General features: G+C 41.8%; 1 protein-coding gene across 4 annotated transcripts in view; it reads right to left on the bottom strand.

The window, feature by feature from the left end:
* The window catches only part of MYO6 (myosin VI), a 305,891-nt gene that overhangs the window by 163,999 nt on the left and 121,615 nt on the right, over window positions 1–20,277 (bottom strand). For all 4 annotated transcript variants that reach the window (XM_088471590.1, XM_088471596.1, XM_088471603.1 and 1 more), the window contains exons 5-9: window positions 17,947–18,076; window positions 14,171–14,276; window positions 12,359–12,414; window positions 11,100–11,197; window positions 8,997–9,161 (exon numbers count right to left, since the gene is read on the bottom strand). In XM_088471590.1, coding sequence (XP_088327716.1) covers window positions 8,997–9,161; window positions 11,100–11,197; window positions 12,359–12,414; window positions 14,171–14,276; window positions 17,947–18,076 — 555 coding nt within the window. The remainder of the gene's footprint in view (window positions 1–8,996; window positions 9,162–11,099; window positions 11,198–12,358; window positions 12,415–14,170; window positions 14,277–17,946; window positions 18,077–20,277) is intronic.

The following is a 20,277-nucleotide window of genomic DNA, read 5'->3' as shown; positions in this document are numbered from 1 at the left end:
CTGAAGGGAAAATGCCCCAAGAACAAGCAGGAACTGAAGACCATTTGCAGTAGAGGCCTGGCAGAGCATCACCAGGGATGAAACTCAGCGTCTGGTGATGTCTATGCATTCCAGACTTCAGGCTGTAATTGCCTGCAAAGGATTTGCAACAAAGGATTAAATAGTGAAAGTTAGATTTAGGATTGTTTAGTTTGTCCCATTACTTTTGGCCCCTTAAAAAGTGGGAGGCACATATAGAAACCATTGTAATTCCTACACCGTTCACCTGATTTGGATGTAATTACCCTCAAATTAAATCTGAAAGTCTGCAGTTAAAGCACATCCTGTTTGTTTCAAAGCCATTGTGGTGATGAATAGAGGCCAAAATATGAAAATTCTGTCAATGTCCCAATATTTATGTACCTGACAGTAAAATATATATATATAAATAATATATATATATATATATATCTCCACAGTTCTGCCGGCACTCCATATTAACAGGTCAGCTTGATCCTGTGCCAAGTTCAGCCATCAACAAATAACTCCACCAAAAGAACAGCACTAGGACACCATCATCTCTGAAAAACGCTATATTGACTGATCAACAGTTTCGGAGCTGTCGCTCCTTCCTTAGGACCATACAAACATAATATGAGATATGGTAAGAACTTACCCTTGTTATCTCTATTTCTACAAAGTCCATAGGGTTCCACAGGATACCTTGGGGTATAGGTGATGACGTCAGGCACGGACACCACAGAGTTACATTTTCAACCTCCCAGGATGCACCAGGGTCCCTCTCCTATACCCCACCCCCAAGGAAATTCAGTTTCGTAACAAGCCATAGGCCGGAGGAGGAGAACAAAGAGAGAGAAGAAAGTCTGGAACACACAAGAATCACATTCTCACCAGAAGGAGACGGAGAAACCGGTGACGAGATCAAAGCCCATCTGCAGTACAGGTGCGACAGGGCGGGAGTCCTGTGGAACCCTATGGACTTCGTAGAAATAGAGATAACAAGGGTAAGTTCTTACCATATCTCATATTTTCTACTTCAGGGTCCATAGGGTATCCACAGGATACCTTGGGGATGTTCCAAAGCAGTATTCTTTATGGGTGGGGACGCTCCTGTGCTGTAAGGAGAATCCGCCGCCCGAAGGAAGCATCCTGTGAGGCGAAGGTATCAAAAGCATAATACCTTACAAAAATAAGGACAGATGACCACGTGGCTGACAATCACCGCTGAACCGTTGAGGCGCCACGTCGAGCTGCCCACGAAGGACCCACAGACCTAGTGGAAGAGCTTTAATAGAGGATGGAACAGGAAGACCTGTGAATCCATCCTGCCAAAGTTAGCGTAGTGGCAGGCCAACCCTTTTTATGGAAACCAGAAAGGACAAAACCGAGAGTCTGATTTCCTAAATGGACTGGTACGGTCAACTTAAATTCGTAGAGCCCGTACCACATCCAAGGAGACCACACCAGCAGACAAGACTGGGGAAGTAAAGGCCGGTACTATAATTTCCTCATTGATGAGGAAACTAGACACCACTGTAGGCAAAAAACCAGGGCAAGTGCGAAGCACTGCCCTGTTCCCAGGAAAGATGAGAAAAAGGGAGGTCTACATGACAGAGCCCCCCATTCTGCGATCCTACTGGCCAAATCAATGGCCAAATGGAATACAGTCCTAGCCATAAGTCATATGAAATCCACTGAGCCCAGTGGTTCAAAAGGCGGTCCTCGGAGAGCCCTAAGGACCACAGCCAAATCCCAAGGAGCCACCGGTGGAACAAAGGGATGATGAACATAACGTACACCTTGCACAAAGGTGCGGACCTCAGGAAGAGTAGCAATCCTACGATTAAACCATACTAACAGGGCAGAAACCTGCACCTTCAGGTAAGCAAGGCGAAGACCGTTATCTAAGCCCACCTGTAGGAAAGCCAACACTCTGGATATCCGGAATACCCGAGGAGCATAGCCTATAGGGCGACACAACTGAAAGAAAGTATGCCATACCTGATGGTAAATTCTTGCAGATAAAAGCTTCCGAGCTCTTAGCATGGACAGTGCCCCTGTTAACTATAGAGCTGGAAAACCCCTAGACCTTAAGAGGGCAGTCTCTACCGCCACACCGTCAAGGACAGACAACCCAGGTGTGGGTATCAGCCAGGATCCTGAGACAACAGGTCCAGGAGTAGAGGCAACAGCTTCGGAGTGTTATCTGAGAGGCTCTGAAGATCTGAGTAATAGTGCCGTTTGGCCTATGCTGGAGCTATCAGCAGGAGCGTGCCTTCTTCTTGCTATTACTGGAGGAAGAAGGGATAATGGAGGGACGAGGTACACAACTTGGAAGGTCCACTGGACCTACATACGTCTACCAGAAGAGTCTCATCTCTGAAAGGCTCCACTTGTTCACCAGAAGATTGAACACCTCCGGATGAAGGGGACATTTCTCTGAATGCACGTCTTGACGGCTAAGAAAGCCTGCGTTCCATCTGAGGATTCCTGAATGAACACTGCCGATGATGGCAGGGATATAGCCTTCCACCCAAGCAAGAATTCGGGACACCACTGTTAGTGTCGCCTGACTTCGGGAACCTCCTAGGTGGTTTACATAAGCCATCATGATGGCGTTGTCAGACTGTACCTGCACGGTATTTCCGTGGAGGACCTGTCCTGCATGCTGGAGAACCTTGAATACTGCTCAGAGTTCTCAGATGTTTATGGGAAGGGCATAATCTGTTTGTGTCCACCTGCCCTGGAACAAGTGTGGACCCGTCACTGCTTCCCAGCCATGGATACTGGCGTCCGTCGTCAGAAGGACCCTGTCCGCAATCCCAAAGGGGGTGCCCCTTATTTAGGTGAGCTTTCCGCAGCCACCAAGCCAGAGAGAGACAAACCTCTGGGGGAAAGCACTATTGACTTTATCCTATGGGGCAACCCATCCCATCCGGAGAGGATCAATTTTTTTTTTTTTTTTTCTAGAGGTTCAGAGTGAAACTGGGCACACTCCACCATGTCGAACAGTGACACCCTGGAACCCATGAACCACATTGCCTAGTGAATAGACACTCGGCGACTCTGCAAGCAACTGCGTACCTTTGCCTGTAATGCAGAGATCTTTGCCTCAATCACAAAGAACCTCAGATGTTGGGATGTGTAGCATCCTCTGTGAGGAATCAGAGAGGACCATTTCCAGTTTATTAGTCAGCCATAACGTAGCAACACAGATATTGTCCGTTTGAAGTATCTCTGGAGACCATGGTAACAACAGGAGGTCACCCGGATAGGGTAACAAGCGGACCCCCTGCATCCGCAGGTGGGCTGCCATGACCCTGGTAAACCGTGAGGTGCGGAGGCCAGACCAAGGGGCAATGCCAGAAACTGGAAATGCTTATCGACCACTGCAAACCTGAGGAAAACATTGGTGTGTTAAGAAAATAGGGATATTCAGGTAGTCACCCTGAATATATCCAGTGACACCACAAAATTCCCAGACTCCATTGAATGATGGAATGCAGGGTCCCCCTCCTGAACCGAGGAACCCTTAAGAATTTGTTGAAGGATTCGAGGTTGAGGATGTCCTGATAAGACCCATTGGGTTTCTGTACCAGAAAGAGGATGGAGTAATACCCCATTCCCCTTTGGGGCAACGGAATAGGTACTATAACTCCTGCCTGGAGCATAGAGTGTAACACCCTCAAAAATTACTGAGCCTTGTCTTCAATTGACAGAAGACAAGTAAAGAAAAACCGGTTGGGAGGCCTTTACCGGGAGGAGAGGACACACCTTCAAGAAAATACTTCTCTTACCCCAGTGTCTGTGGTGGTCAGACACCAGCACTGGGCGAACTGGAGAAGCCGGCCTCCAACTCTGGGGTCCCCCGAGAGGAGGCCCGTCCCGTGAGGCTGAAGGCTTATAGTCCAACTTGGGAGTAGGACGTCTTGTACTCCAAGCCTGTTCTAATGGCTGAGTAGATTTCCTGGCTACTGACTGTCTTGGACAGCTGTATTTTAGACTTACCCTGGCCTCACACGGCAGAAAAGACGAAGCCCAAGACCCCGATGGGACTGTAGCCGATGGCAGACATGCAGACGTAGCTGCTGCCTGCGGGGCCACAATTGTCCAGATGAGGGCCAAACAGGACTTGTCCTGTAAAAGGCAAAGCATCCAAATGGAATCTGCGTCCGCTTTCCAAGAGCGCAACCACAGGGAGCGGTGAGCCGCTACTGCTACCGAGCCGCTACTGCTGCCGAGGAGATTCTGGATAGGAGCAGGCTATATGTAAGACTGTCTCATTATGAACGTGGCTAAGTCTCTGAGAATTTGCCACTATCCACCTGCTCTGCTGGAGAGTCAGTGTGCAGAGATCCAGTTACCTACCCAGCGCTCCATGACTCTGGCCCCCCAGCACACGGCCACAGCCGGCCTGGACACCCCTCCAGCAAGGGAATAATTGGATTTTAGATATATTTGCACCTTGCAATCTGTAACCTCCTTCAAGGAGGACCTGGAGGGCATGGGCAACGTAGCACTCCTCACTAGGCGTGTAACATGAGAATCTACCCGTAAAGGTAACTCCCGTTCGGAAAAGTAATTATCCGCAAAGGGGTATGCAAAAGGTCAACCGTTTTTGAGGCTGGAACCGCTCACCCGGATTTTCCACGCCTCCTCTAAATGATCCACCTGACCAGATAGAGGAATTACAGTGGCAACACCCTTATCCTTAAAGAAGGCATATTTGGATTTAGCCACGGGGGATATGTAATAACCAAAGCCGCACGGACTGCCCGTATAAGGCCAGGTATATAACTTTAGACCCAGACTACGCATCCTCTGCACTAAGGGGCTCGTGTCTGAAAAAGTCAATAATGTCACAGTCATCAGACGTCATGATCCTTAGCCGTCTGAGACCCGAAAGGCCGTTTAGAAGGCCGAAATGGTGACTCCCCCTGTAAAACGTCCATCAGGTGCTATACCATTTGGACAATAAATTCACCCACACAGGCTCCTGCGAGACCTGGCGGGGCGAAAAACAGGATACACTGGGGTACCATCAACTGCCCAGGAACCCCTGCATGTGATGAGACCACCACTCACTGCGATAACCCCTATGGGGAAACACAGGGAGCGTTGCCCACAAGGGCTGTAAGCATCTTAGCCAGCCGAGGGCGGTCCCTTTTTGTGCAGGCACAGTGACAGAAATGGGGCGTGATATATAATACAACATGCCCTCCATAAACCCTCAGCGTCTACATATCCCTCCGCTAACTGCACATTATATCAGTACATTATAGCTGGAAGAGGATATCCTCGTTCACTTTCCGACATGAGGAGTGTGAACGGAGCGTATGTGACTTCCCACACAGAAAAACCACGTTTACTGTGAGGTGATAAACACCCTGCAACACCGCACCGCAAGGGCTGTAGCAGAAGAAGAACAGGGATAGGAAAATGGCTGACAGTCAGAAATGAAAGTACAGGCAAACAGCGCTAGCATTTAAGTCACATACAATGCACAGATAACATCCTGCATTACAAGCACTGCGATCAACTACACAGACCAGAGCCTGGTAGGAAACAGTGCTGCATACACTGACCTTAATTGAAGGAGAGGTATGCGGGGGACCCGGACCGCAATGGCACCTGTATCAGCTTCCAGCAGTGTTTGCCATCCTGCAGAGAGAAAGTGGCCACCAAGGAGCAGAGAGGAGGCGGGCCCGGGGGAGGAGCGCTGACACAGCCCGCTCAGACCGCTGTGGAATGGCACTGTTCAGCGGGGGAGACGCCGGCTGTGAGACAGGGAAGACGTTCTCCCCTGGCCTGCTATTAACCCCTGGGACGTTGCGCTGTACCGCACATGCTGCGGTCCGCTGTCTCTGGTGGTCTAGTGGAAGGCGCAGGATCAGTACCTGGCCCCACGCGCAGCCGGTCGCCAGGGAGTCCCCTGCCTGGGGACCAAAAAGAACTGTGTTGCCGGTGGGTGCCCACCGCGGGACCCCGCCGCTTACCTTGTCCCCCGTACATCCGGCCACAGTCCAGGTAGCCGGGGTCACCGCTAGCTGTGACCCCAGCTAGCTACCAGCATCCCCGGATCGGTACCGGCGTTCTGATACCGATGGGGTGTCGGAGCGACAGCATGGACGTCAGTACTGACTGTCCATGCAGTAAGGCTCATCTTGTGCAGCCACAGCTGCACTCTGAAGAAATCTTCTGGGGCTATTACAGCCCCCTCTGTGAATGTGATCCGACCTCTGGCCGGACACCCACGAAACTGAATTGCCTTGGCTTGGGGGTGGGGTATAGGAGAGGGACCCTGGTGCATCCTGGGAGGCTGAAAATTTAACTATATGGTGTCCGTGCCTGACGTAATCACCTATACCCCAAGGTATCCTGTGGATACCCTATGGACCCTGAAGTAGAAAGACTGAAACAATACAGACAATATACATACCAAATACCCGGAACGCACCTCCCAGACAATTTAAAAACTCACAATCGACAACCGCTTCCATCGGCAGAGACCCAGAGCGCGGCGCCCATCCTGTTGTCGTGGAAACCGCTGTGCTTGCGGGCCACCTGACAACATCCGGTCACTGCCAGCGGACATCACCCACGGGACTCCACCTGCCAGCATCGCCTCCCATAACAACTGATGCTAAAAAGCATCTACAAAACCCAATACCTCATATAAATCCACATAACCTCGGTGCAGGGGAGTACAAGAGCCGAAGCGCCAGCCCACCTGCATCCAATTACCCCATATGACAACAATACCTGACATATATGTTAGATACCCATAAATCAAAAAAAATATAAAAAATAAAAAATACACACATATACAATAAATACAACACATTATAATAAATACAACACAAATTATACCTCTTTATGCAGGACTGATCATTTTAATACTTCAATATTATTCATTGCTTTTATAGTGTACCATTTATGGTTATTTATATAAAAGACCTTTATATTTAATTGTGTTATAAGCGCTCTTTTTCTCTTTTGCGTATATATATATATATATACATCTACACACATATACTGTGTGTGTGTATGTGTTCATGTGTGTGCTTGTGAAAATCAGCATTATACTGTACATTAGTTTAACCCTGATTTTAAAAACAGACGCAGTATCTATTCTAAATTTTCATGATATGTAGACAACAGTTAAAGTTTTTTCTCACGTTGTTTTATTAATGATACGGTTGTATTGCATTTGCTGTACAAGACAATTTAATCACATATTGCTTCTTTTTGCAACATAGGCTAAAGTTTGTATTAAACATGTTAATATTTCCTTGTACACATATATACTATTTACTAAGCTGTTAGGAGATAAAGTGAACGGGAGATAAGGTACCAGCCAATCAGCTCCTAACTGCCATTTTTCAAACACAGCCTGAGACATGGCAGGTAGGAGCTGATTGGTTGGTACCTTATCACCGTTCACTTAATCACCTAACACAGCTTAGTAACTAGACCCCAGGATCTCTGCATTCTAGGTTTGGGGTGAACAATTTTTTTTTTTATAGTATTGGGTTTAATATGCCAGACTGCTCTATGATGAATTAATCTCTACTTTATACTTAAAAAAGCGACCTTTCTTCTTTCAACATTTTAAATAACTGAAGTGGTTCATTTCCACAACAACTTTATTTTCATAACAGGCTACATTATGAAAAAGATGATATAAAATGGTAACACACGACTCTCAAAAACAATGAAAACTGCAATTCTAATATTTGAATTGAGGTAAGTGATGCAAAAACTTTAATAAATACATTACAATAATCGAATAAAGTCATTTAGTAATTTTTTTTAAAAGAACTGGTCTCAACTCATGGAAGAATGTTTAAATGCACCATCAGAAATATATAATCTACAGTATAAGAAGAACTTTCTAAAGGGTTTGGTGATAAATTTAGTGGTCCTCATACAGATTTATGAATAATGTCAGTGAGTGTGCACAATTTTACATCACGGCAAAACCATATTGAATAGTATGTTTAAATTTTGAGGAAAAATGTAGAGTTGAAACAGTGCGATCTTTTTTAAAACTATGGTCTATTTAGCATTACAATAATTACCAGCTTAAAAATAAACTATAAACATTATATCTTTTTAAACTAAACACGGTTAACAACAACACAGTCAGAAAATAACAGTATGAGAAAGGGAATCTGTATGAAACACCGCCGGATGTTAGCCCGGCTGATGATATACCGACGCCGGAAAGCAGAACAGCAGTTTCCGACTAAGGTAAGTTTATAACTATCCCTAACCCTCTCCCCCCCCCCCCCCCTAACCCTAACCCTCCCTTAGGGGTGCCTAACCCTAACCTCCCCCCCTAGTGCCTAACTCTAACCTCCCTACGTAAGTGCCTAAACCTAAGCCCCCCCTTCCCGCAGCCTAAGCATAACCTTTGGGGGGGGTGCCTAACCCTCCCCCCCGGGGGTGCTTAGCCCTAATCCTCCCTTCCCCTAGCCTAACCCTCCTGGGGGGGTGCCTAACCCTAGGTCCCCCCCCCCAGGAGAACCCAACCTAACCCTCCTCCCTCCCCCCCTCTGCAACTGTCCGCACCCAGCACACCTCAGTTTGGTATGCCGGGTGTCGGTCTCCCGGCGTAGGTATAATGACAGGCGTTGAGATTGCAATGCCTGTCATTAGTCACCTGCCGGGATTTGACAGTCGGGAAGCCAGCAGTCGGCATTTTGACCGCCGGCTTCTTGACTGCATCCCTGAGAAAGTGGTGTAACAAAAGACATTGCAACGTACTGACATGCAACAAAACCACATCATCACTATACACAAGAACCTATTAGGACCCATTAGACCTTGATCTCTATTGGTACTGTTCATTGTTAACAGTGTTTCATGCAGATATAGAATTAGCTGTGCACAACTTATATACAAATATGATGCTCGATGTTATTGTAAAATTTCACAGCTATGATTATACCACAAGCTAGTAAATCCAGTAATGCATTACAAATTATACGTACCCTAAAGTCATCAGGGGAACTCAAAAATAGTTTTTGCCGAATGTCCTCTGGGGCACCCGCACACAACCTGTAGAAAATATGGTAATTCCTTTCATCTTGACCTTGCACACAGATACGAGACTTCTCCAGAAGGTAGTGAGACACAAATCCCCCCACTACGGAATACTAGGTATAGAGAAACAAGAGATCATATAACAAAGGTAATGAACAGGGTTATAAAGCAACACAGAGTAAGCCAAATAAACAGCAGAAAACACATGTTATGAAATTCTCTGGTCTATTATCAATTACTGTACAAATAGCAACATATACTTAACACAAGTGACACATCCAGTGTATGGCCCACATTAACTGCCAGTGTTCCCAAAAAATTACAAGATCCCCATTACATAGTAATAAGAATAGCAATACACCATAAGACCAAGAATATATGCAAGGCGTTCAGTACCACAGCAGAGCACTTTCTTGTGCACTGGATATCATATGCTGTAACAGAAAGAGAAAATGTTTTCCTCTGCACATACTTAGTACTTAGAACTGAAAAGAAAGATGAATGAAAAGAAGATTGTCTGCAGAAAGTCTAGCCTCATGTACGGAGCACATTATACAGTCCATCCCATCGGTGCTGGGGAAAACTGCAGTCTTGTGTCACTTTACTGGAAAAGGTTACTCTCATTATCAGAGCAGGCTTCTAGATAAAAGCTCACTCAGCACTGGGATAACCTTTTCTGCCATACATACCTATACACAGGACACTTGGGAACACACATTATTTGTTTTCTATTTATTTGGAAAGGGCAGGTCATAATAGGAGTTTTGACAATATTAAAAGGTTTTCACCTCAAACTGTGGAGTCAAATTTGGGAGAAATATCACACGATAGGGGAAAACAGTTAGATTCATTTTCTTCAGTACTTTCCTCTGTTTTATGGGAAATCAACATTTATCAGCTCTACTAAAATTACAAACATTTCCATGTGTTTTTCTACTTCCCTTCCAGAGATATTGCAGAAGTGCAGGAGAAATAGTGTTACTATAGCAAGTTATCATTACTTTAGCATAAAACAAATCCTGTAATAATGTAATATCCAAAGATCGCAGAGATTCTCAATTATTCTTACTTTATGGGATTGACAATTATACCACGGAGCTCATCAGCAATCACAGAACATCTATATCCAAACCAAGCAAGTGTTCATTTATACCATTAAGTAAGCAGTGCCAATTTCATCCATTTGCAATAAATTGCTACTGTATTAAGAAAAGCATTCAAACGCCCATTTCTATACCACTTGTTGCTTGGGTTTGGGTACGGGATGCCGTCGGTCAAAATTCCATCTCTGGCATCCCATGACAGGGTTAGGATACCGACACCCGTCGGTAGGTATCCTAACCCTTCCCGCACCCTGAACCTATCCTCCCCACCTAGTGCCTGACCCTGCCTAGTGCCTAACACTCCCCCCTTAGTGCCTAACCCTAACCCTTCGTGCCCCCCACTACTTACCTTTAGGATTCTGGGAGTCGGAATGCCAGCACCAGGATTCTGACAGGTTTCGGGATTTCGGCGCTGGTATTCTAAGCGCTGGCATCCCATGTGCCGGGATTGTGACTACATCCCGTTACCTGGGCTATCTAATTTACAATGGCATACAGTAACTTTTACATTTAAGAAAATTCTGGCTTTCTATATCTTGCAATTTTTCATTTATAACCCTGTCCTATGTTCAACCCGTTGTAATTGTATAAAAACAAGTTACTGAATAATGGGGTTTACCATGTACCATAGTTCTAATTTTGTTTCTCTTTAAAGAGAGAATTCTTCCACCTGAGCCTGAGTGACCGTTTCTTAGAGAACATTGCCCATTATCTTTTTTCTCCACATTATTAAAGCTATTGAAAACCCAATCAAAGTGTTGCAAACACATAGCAGCAGGCTCATCAATCTTGCAACTCTTTCCCTTAGTAAAGGTGCATTATAAACGGACACACAAATGTATACATTAAAGAACTACTACATGTTTATTTTTGTCACTACTAAGAAATTGTTTTTCCAAGTATTCATATACAAACAAGAAATACATTCAATAATTAATAAAGACCTACTTTTTCATTGAAGTGAATTTCTACAAATTTCCCAAACCGACTGCTGTTGTTATTTCGGACTGTTTTTGCATTTCCAAATGCCTCTAATAAGGGGTTGGCTGTGTGGAGGCAAACACATTGTTTTATCATTATTATCCTTTATTTATATGGCACCACAAGTGTTCCGCAGCGCCTTACATAGTACATAAACAAATAATTTGACAAGTGACTTACAGTACAATATAGGACAAGGACATGGATTATATACATTGCTACATTAGGGACCATAACACCTAGATATGCAACAGAACATAAGCAACCAAGTGTTAGGTGCCCTGGTGTGGGGTAAGAAGTAGGTGAAAGTAAAGTAAGGAGAAGCACAAGAGGGTAGAGGGCCCTGCTCATAAGAGCTTACATTCTAAAGGGGAATTATTGTTTTCATCAATAACAAAACTTTTAAAAATATGCTCAATAAAAGCATATTTTATGTTTTGTTCAGCTCTGGCGCATTTCCTTCTTGAATACGGTACACAAGCCAAAACTGAATATTACTATCAAAAACCTATAATAAGGTCAACACTCTGCAGTAACAAAGAAGAGACATGGTGACATGGTGAGTTATTGGAACATAGCATGTCTTGTTTAAAATTGTACAAAAAAAAAAAAAAAAGAAAGTCAAACCCTAGAACTAACATGCTGGCTCTTTGAATTCCTTATGTCTCAGCGGCCTAACAAGTAACCACCATGGGCTTTGGAAAACAAAAAAGTGGTAATAGAAAAAGTTACAAGTAAGTAAAAGCTGAGAGAGAAGAGGAGCATTTCTAAAAGTAATATATATATATATATATATATATACATACACACACACTTCTAAAAAGAGTAGTATATAAAAGCTTCTGTAAAACAGCTGGGGATGGGCCTTTTATTTAGGACATTTTTAAAGGGACTGCATAGGTAGCAAGTTTAGACAAAAATAGGTTACCTTAGATAGATTTCTTCCTCATTAAAATAAATACATTCCTTACTTCTTTCTTGTGAAAAATAATGCAGCATGGCTTCTTGATGGGAAAAATGATTAGCTACCTCTGCGTAATAATCCCTTAATGTCATTTGATAAACAACAAAGTCCTTTACAAATAAATATAGTTGATTCTAAGCATTTATTTTCTATAGAAACATTAGAAGTCAAGTGGTATCACCATACATATTAATTCCTCCCTTCTTACATAAATAAAGAGCATATTTTTTTCTCTGCTTTTTAATTCATTTATAACACATACCTTCTACAATCCTTTCATCAATATCTTGCCCAGATCCATATGATTCTGTTAGATACCTATAGAACAGTATAATATTGTGATAAATACATATTTTTAAACAAATGATTAATAGGGAAGAAAAAAAATTTATAGGTCTGTAGCATGTGTGTATCCTGCATCCAGCGGACATACAAAAAACAGACTAAAAAGCTTCTTGCTTTAGATCAAATATTTTTACATCTTCTGATTGAACTAGTGGTACCCGTGGTATGTGTAAAGGACAATGTCACCCTCGGAGGTTGCTTCCCTCGGGTGTTATGTGAAGTATCCAAAGGAAAAAACTATTTCCCTGTCGCATGGGGGAGATTACTCCTTGAAGCTGTTGTATTCAGCATTACTAGAATTCACACCGCCAATGAGACTCTAGCCTAGAAGGTATATTTATATTCGTGTTTGCACACGGTAAGGAGGCATCAATTTTTGTGTTTTTTGCAAACAAAATTGTTTATCCACCCCTATATCAATGTATTGTTGTTGTTGGCTTATATGTTATTCTTCTAATACTGTATGTTTGAGGCCTTGGTAGACATATTACTTATTAGAATGAAAAGTAGCTTGCTTTTTAGCTTACATAATTGTTTTGTTCTAAATCCTATGTTTCGAACAAGGTTACATGTTTTGGTTTACATGTTCACATTAACAATTACTGTATTCCATTGTGAGTGATTCAAAAATAATAAAATTCAAAGGATTCAAAATAATAAAACCTAAAAACAATACATAAAGTAATCATAGGTACACATTTCAGTAGACACAGTATAAAGTTATACCACAGTTTTGAAGACTTTTATAACCTTTTAAGGGAATGTCACATTCCCTTAAATTTAAAGTTTCAATATGAATTTAGCAAAGTACATCCACTTCCCTCTTGATTGCCAACTGTCAGTAAATTAGTCGACATTTGTGGCTTTCAAAAATGAATTTAGATCAGTAATAATCTAAGGGAAGCTCTGACAGTACAATAATTTAGATATCAGCTGGACCAAATGTTTTGGGTCTGAGTAGGCTTTTGTGAAATCCACTTTCATTAATTAACCCTTTTTACTCTAGACACTACTGGCTTTTATCTTTGACAATGTGTCTGTAAAGGTATAGATAATTGTAAAGATTTTTTAAACACCTTTTAATGGATGGCAGCACTGACTTGACCTCCTGGGTTGAGGTCAGGAAAAACATTATTACCAGGATATTATTACTATATATGCCATTTGGCATAGCCATCACCTACAACAGTGACCAACTTGGCCGAATAGGGAGGTGAACACTTTGATCTCTTTGCTCAAGTGGATGGCCAAACAGGCTGCAATACTTTGCAACATGCACTCCCGAATCAAATGATTTCCCCACAGACGTGGCTATGATGATAATCATCACTCAAACATACCAAATCAATTTCAAAAGAATGGGATCTTGAGCGTTTGTAGCAATTGCATTGCAGCTTACTCATGTAACAGAGATGGGTCAAACTGGTAAAAATGACCATCTACATTCACACCATTTGAAGGCTACATGGGTTTAGAACATTGTATCCTAAAACTAGAAAGTACTTTGCAAAAGGAAAAAAACGTATTCTAAAGACTTGAAAATCTGAATTGCTAAGTTATGTGGAGGATACTAAAATAAAATTAGAGGATACATTAATATTGGCTTATTTTAGAATTCTTAAGACAAGAACTTGAGAATGTTTATCTTAAGTCAGGACAGATCAAAATATAAATAACAGACTGGAAAATAATAAGAACAAAATCATCACTTCATTTGCTGTATACAGACCTCAGAACAAACTTAGTGTTTTCTGTCTTGCCGGCTCCTGACTCTCCAGACACGATGATTGATTGGCTCATCTTCAAAACCTTCATGTCTCTGAAGGCCTTATCGGCTGGAACAAAACATATTGTAATAAGCAACACTTTAATGCTCCAGTAATTCCAGCTATCAGAAGTTATTTACTTTATGAGTGCTTCTGAAAAGTGAATGGGATAAAGTAGTTCAGACCCAAGTTTTTTTCTTGAGCAAGATTTTCTGTTTACATTGGCCCTGTTAAGGTTGTGGCAGCTCACTTTTTTTGTATCATAGCACCCTCAAACATCAGGTAATTTTAGAATGTGTTGCAAATCTAATAATGGATTGGGGGTCCCAATCCACAGATTACACACATTATAAAAACATAAGACGCCTTTACAACTTCAGCCCTCAACTGATTCAGATTAGAATATGCCTGCTCGAATACAGGTAGCTACAGTATGTGTTTAGGAATGCCTTACTGTACATATCCGTTTCGTGATATTCTGTCTAGCTTTGTACTATAGAGGAACATTTATAATAGCCTATCCCCAAACTTCCTGATCTCACAATTTTTTTTGTAAAAAATAAGTGTATAATTAGATTTTACATTGAGCGGGTTAGACACTATTAAAATTATGCCTTCGGACATTGTCAAGTGGAATATGGAAACCATAGTGCGTACAGTATATATATATATATATATATATATATATTATATATATATATATATATATATATAAAACAAAGGCCACTCACCAAGTCTTCAATGAATATAGCCAGCAAGGTTTATTTCACAAAAAAGCCACATTGTTTGTCATGTCAACGTTTCAGTTTCTTAAGACCTTTTTCAAGACACTTTCTCCATCAGTAGACAATACACCACCTCATAGATCCATACTGCACCAGACTGGGAGCTAACCTATATAGTACTATCAATTAATTAGAGCCATCACTATCCTCATCTGTGGGAAACCTCACACTTAAAAAACGAAAGTAGTATCAAACGGCGACTAATACACATAGAAAAACCCCCTCACTCACTCTAACGTAATGGGACGACCAGACGGGTCTACCAATGATTTATGGATTTTAGTTCGTATATATTTACTACCTAAAATCCATAAATCATTGGTGGACCTGCCTGGTCATACCATTATCTCGGCCAGAGGGTCTGTTTTACAGCCCTTAGCTATGTTTGTTGATAATTTTTTACAGCCACACGTCACCAGGATGGATAGTTTTGTCCGGGACAAGGCCGTTTTATTGGACAAAATTCTATCCCGTAGTGGATTGACTGATGACATGTGGCTTGCTACTATGGACGTCTCCTCATTATATACCATGATACCCCACAATGCTGGTTTAGAAGCGATTAAAAAGACATCTATGTGTAGTAGCCCCCATGTAGGACCACCCATAGAGTTCTTGCTTGAGTTTGCAGAACTAGTGCTAAGTAGAAATCATTTCACATATGGTTCTGATTTCTACATTCTACAAATGTCAGGCACCAGCTATGCCTATGGGATTTAATTTGGCACCAGCGTCTGCCAATCTTTACATACACCATTACAAACAAACATTTTGAACCATTACGGTGACAAGATCATTGCATATAAACTCTTTATTAATGATTTATTTTTAATTTGGAATGGCACCGACACTGAATTCCACACAATGCGTTAGACAGCCCCATTTGCTTTATGGCGCAGGTGGAAAAAGAGTCCATCAATTTTTTGGATGTTACTATCTCACGAGTTGGCAATCAATTAAGTTCCACACTTTTCCAAAAAGAGACCGATCGGAACACTCTATTGCACTCCACAAGCCATCACCCCAGTAGCCTGAAAGAAAGCCTCCCTATCTCTCACTTTCTCAGAGTTTTGCGGAACACCACATCTACAGAAGCCGCTGAGATACAACTGGTAGAGATGGGTTAACGTTTTTTGGAACATGGTTATTCTCGCAAGATTGTACAGAGATATCTATTTAAAGCCAGAAAAGGTTTTCACATGCCACCAACTAAGAAACCTGTAAATCCTGAAAGGTTGATTTTTACAACCACCTATGATCTGACTGCAAATCATATGCAGAGATCATTGAGGAAGCATTGGCCAATTGTCTCCTCTGATTCAACTTTGAAAGGGGTGAGCAGGAATCCCCCATTGTGCGCCTTCCATAGAGGTCCGAACCTTAAGCAGTTATTACTACGGCTGACCAGATAACCAAAGACACAACAGGAACATTGGTTACCGCCACGAAAGAACAGTTGCTTTCTGTGCACCGACTGCACGACATGCAGGCCGATGCTTGTTGGATCATCCTTTGCACATCCACATAATGGAAATAAAATTACTATTCACCATAAACTTCACTGCTTAATGAATTTCGTAATATACATACTTATTTGTCCTTGTGGACTCTATTATGTGGGATTGACCATGTGACCCTTCAGAGATAGAATGGCAAACCATAGATCCTCGATATGTTTGGGATTACAGACAAAAACCTCAGATAAACCTGTCGCCAAACATTTTGCTTTGATGGGACATTGTGTGTCGGGCTTAAAATGCATGCTGATCAATCGTATCCCCAAACCAACACGAGAAGGTGACCGGGAGCTTCTTTTAAAAAAAAATGTGACACAAAGTGGATTTTCGATTTGGGAACCATCTCTCGCCGAGGCTGAAATGAGAATAATTCCTACAACTTTTTTTGCTTTTGCATTGGCAATCATTATAGTAATATATGTAATAACCCAGAGATGGGATAAGTGTCTCTTTTTGATTATTATTTTTGATTTTTTTCTTTTTTGTTTTGGCTAGTGGAATATGTAATGATATATTTATTTTGGTGATTTTAACATTTATGTAAATATATTTTTTTGTATTGTGGTTTATTGTAATACTAGAATATACCTGTTTATGTTGGAGCAAGTTTCTCTCTATGCTGCCATGGCTTGTGAGTCCGTCTATACTATAGTCAAGTTGCAGTAGGTGCTTGAAGTGATACTATACAGGGAGACAGGGATAGCGGCTTTGTATTATTCAATTTTTGCCCTAGTTTTAGTTTGCAAAACATAGGTGCTAAGCTGTGCATTGTATCCACCAGCAGTGCGTCACTTCCGGTCACCGTGCGCTTTTGAGCTGGAACGCATGTGACTTCCGGGCAGGACACGGGGTGACTATGGAGGATACCGGCTGAACGGGTGAGTGTATTAAGTCATGGTTAGTCGTGGCTGGTTACCGTTGGACTATCCTCACATTAGAGTGAGTGAGGAGTTGTTCTATGTGTATTAGTCGCCGTTTGATACTACTTTCGGTTTTTAAGTGTGAGGTTTCCCACAGCTGGGGGTAGTGATGGCTCTAATTAATTGATAGTACTATACAGGCTAGCTCCCAGTCTGGTGCAGTATGGATCTATGAGGTGGTTTATTGTCTACTGATGGAGAAAAAGTGTCTTGAAAAAGGACATAAGAGACCGAAATGTTGACATGACAAACAACAGTGTGGCTTTTTTGTGAATTAAACCATGCTGGCTATATTCATTTTTAGAGTTGGTGAGTGCCCTTTCTTTTGGATTTTTGTATAATGGACTTGTGAGTCTGTAGGGGAACACCCCATAAATAAATACTGATTGGATTGAGCGGCGGTCGATTCTCTCTTTCTCGCTCTCAAAATCATATTTACAGTACTTATACCCACAGTGTATGAAAACACAAACAATAAATTTAGGGCTCAAGAACAGAGAACATAAATATTTCTTACCTATTGCGTAGACATGTGGTGGCAAAGTTCCTAGAGATTTACCATGGTATTTTTTAATGAATTCAGATGTATAAAGTTTTGGGACATCAAAATATGGGTTTACTGCAATCAAAATGTTGGCCACATAGGTCTACAACAACAAAGAAGATTTTTTTTTTAGATTTCAAAAATTAATCAACAAAAGCAATTTTACAGATCTAAACCAAGAATTACCTACACTGCAGGCAGCCATGACAACTAGTGGACCTGGCAATGTTGGTCCTGTTCCCAAGGCCCCTAATCTATTCTTTTGAACATATGCAGGGACTAATACATTACATGCAAAGTGAAACCCCAAAACATATATATTTTATATAATGCCAAATGAATGCCATCACCAGGTCTTCCCTCAAATTTTGCTATGAGGCTCAGTGATTGAATGGTCTGTCTCTGTAAGGATGCCTATTAGTTATTGATTGCTATAGTAAATACAGTGTCAGTACATCCTGGCACATATCTAAATGCTTACACAGCAAACATAAAATAATTAGTGTTCATACTGTGCTGAGCATTGTTATATTGGCAGATGACAGTGTTTCATACCAATTAGAACAAACCATACAGTCAGTCAATTTCCTCCTCTTACATCTTAAGTTTCATAAAAACACACAACTTACAGGCTCTCATCATATTACAGGTTTTTCTATACATTTACAGCTTCTAGAATGAAAGAAGATGTAAGTGGCACAGTGCTTGGTGTGTAACCAGCACTTGTGGTCAGTGGTGGTGTAGGTCAATCAGAACTGCTTTTTTAATGGACCTCCTTTCTGATACAAGAGGCAAGTGTGTGTGTTGGGGTGGAGGGGTGAGGGGGAGGGGAGAGGATGATGATATAATTCACATCATTATGGCCTGGCCCCTAGGTGCACAATGGGTCTGATTCATCACAGATCGCAATTGCAACAGCGTAATGCTGAACGGCCGATGGTGCGTACTGAACATGCACCGCAGTACACATGCACAGGTCAGTATTGTGATAGCACTGACATCACGCATGCAGAAAGAACGCCAACGCAGAGTGAGTGACAGGACTTGTGCATAAGTTAGCCACTGCGACGACATTTGCATCTTGAATACTCACTGCGTGCGACAAGACTGTCAATTTCTGAGTAAAGTCAGACTTGCTGTAATACCGCGTGAGGGTTCAATGTTACCAATGTATACGCAGGACAGCGAAGTCTTACGGATGTGAGAAAGCGGCACTGGGCGTCTCTATGCTGGCTGAGCAGTTGCAAACATTAGCATATTTTCGCAGCAGCACTGCGTGCATAATTGCAGCTGCGATCGCAATAGCGATCCCTAATGAATCAGGCCCAATGTTGCGATTCCTGAGCCTCTCCAAGGCAAGTAAGGAGTCAATAAAAGATACTCAAATGACCCCTTTGTAGTAAACAAAGCAGTCAATGTCCAGAAAATAGACCTGCTTCACCACTCCCAACTACAAGTGCAAGTTCACGTGTGAACCAATAGGTTCTATTCCAGTACCTGTATAAACTCTTTCACAAACATTAAAAAATGCATTTAAAAGCTCTACTATTGACACCAATGGGTAAAGACGCTAAATATAACTATTCATATATTATTAGTGAGGCGATCACAAGGCTAATGTTTACATACCCAGTAGTAAGAGCAATAATAAAAATAAATGATATATTTCTTTTGTCAAATATTTGGCACCGTGTTTTCTTTTGCCTGTGTATACTTTGCTAAAAACAAGACAGACATTTAGCCAGACAGACATTTAGCCAACACAAAGCATTCTTCTAATACAAAACTAGTAACCTTGAGTCATACAGCACCTTATGTTTGATATTAAAAGACATGAAAGGCATTTTCAGAAGTCGCTGAGCTAGTGAAAGTGTGTACCTTAAATCAAAGAGAGCAAACTGCAAGAATCAGTCGAGAATAGAAAATGCAACTAAATGCATATTACATAAAATAAAAAAAAATGTAAACTGAGAAAACAAACAAAACAAAAGTGAATCAAAATGTAAGAGCAAGAACAAGCTAGACATAAATGTCACTTGACAATTTATTATCCCTATATATTCAGGAACAGAAACAAATGGAAAGAATAAGGAAGGTAAGAATGTGGACATTAGGTGCCAATTACAATCATTTCTCTTAGGAAGCACTCAGTGTCAAACCTATGTACCAGCTGTCACTGTTTTGGCAGATGGCAAGATTACTTCTGTAATTTGGTCAGAATTAATTAAGCACAATTAGGTAACTTGATAGTAGTATGAAAGATTAAGTCTGTCATCTGAGCCAGTAGGTGTTAAAGGAGACCTG

The sequence above is a fragment of the Taudactylus pleione genome, unplaced genomic scaffold, assembly GCF_031769625.1.
Source record: "Taudactylus pleione unplaced genomic scaffold, aTauple2 ptg000015l, whole genome shotgun sequence".
NCBI classification, from domain to species: domain Eukaryota; kingdom Metazoa; phylum Chordata; class Amphibia; order Anura; family Myobatrachidae; genus Taudactylus; species Taudactylus pleione.
This window is presented reverse-complemented; position numbering and strand designations above follow the sequence as displayed.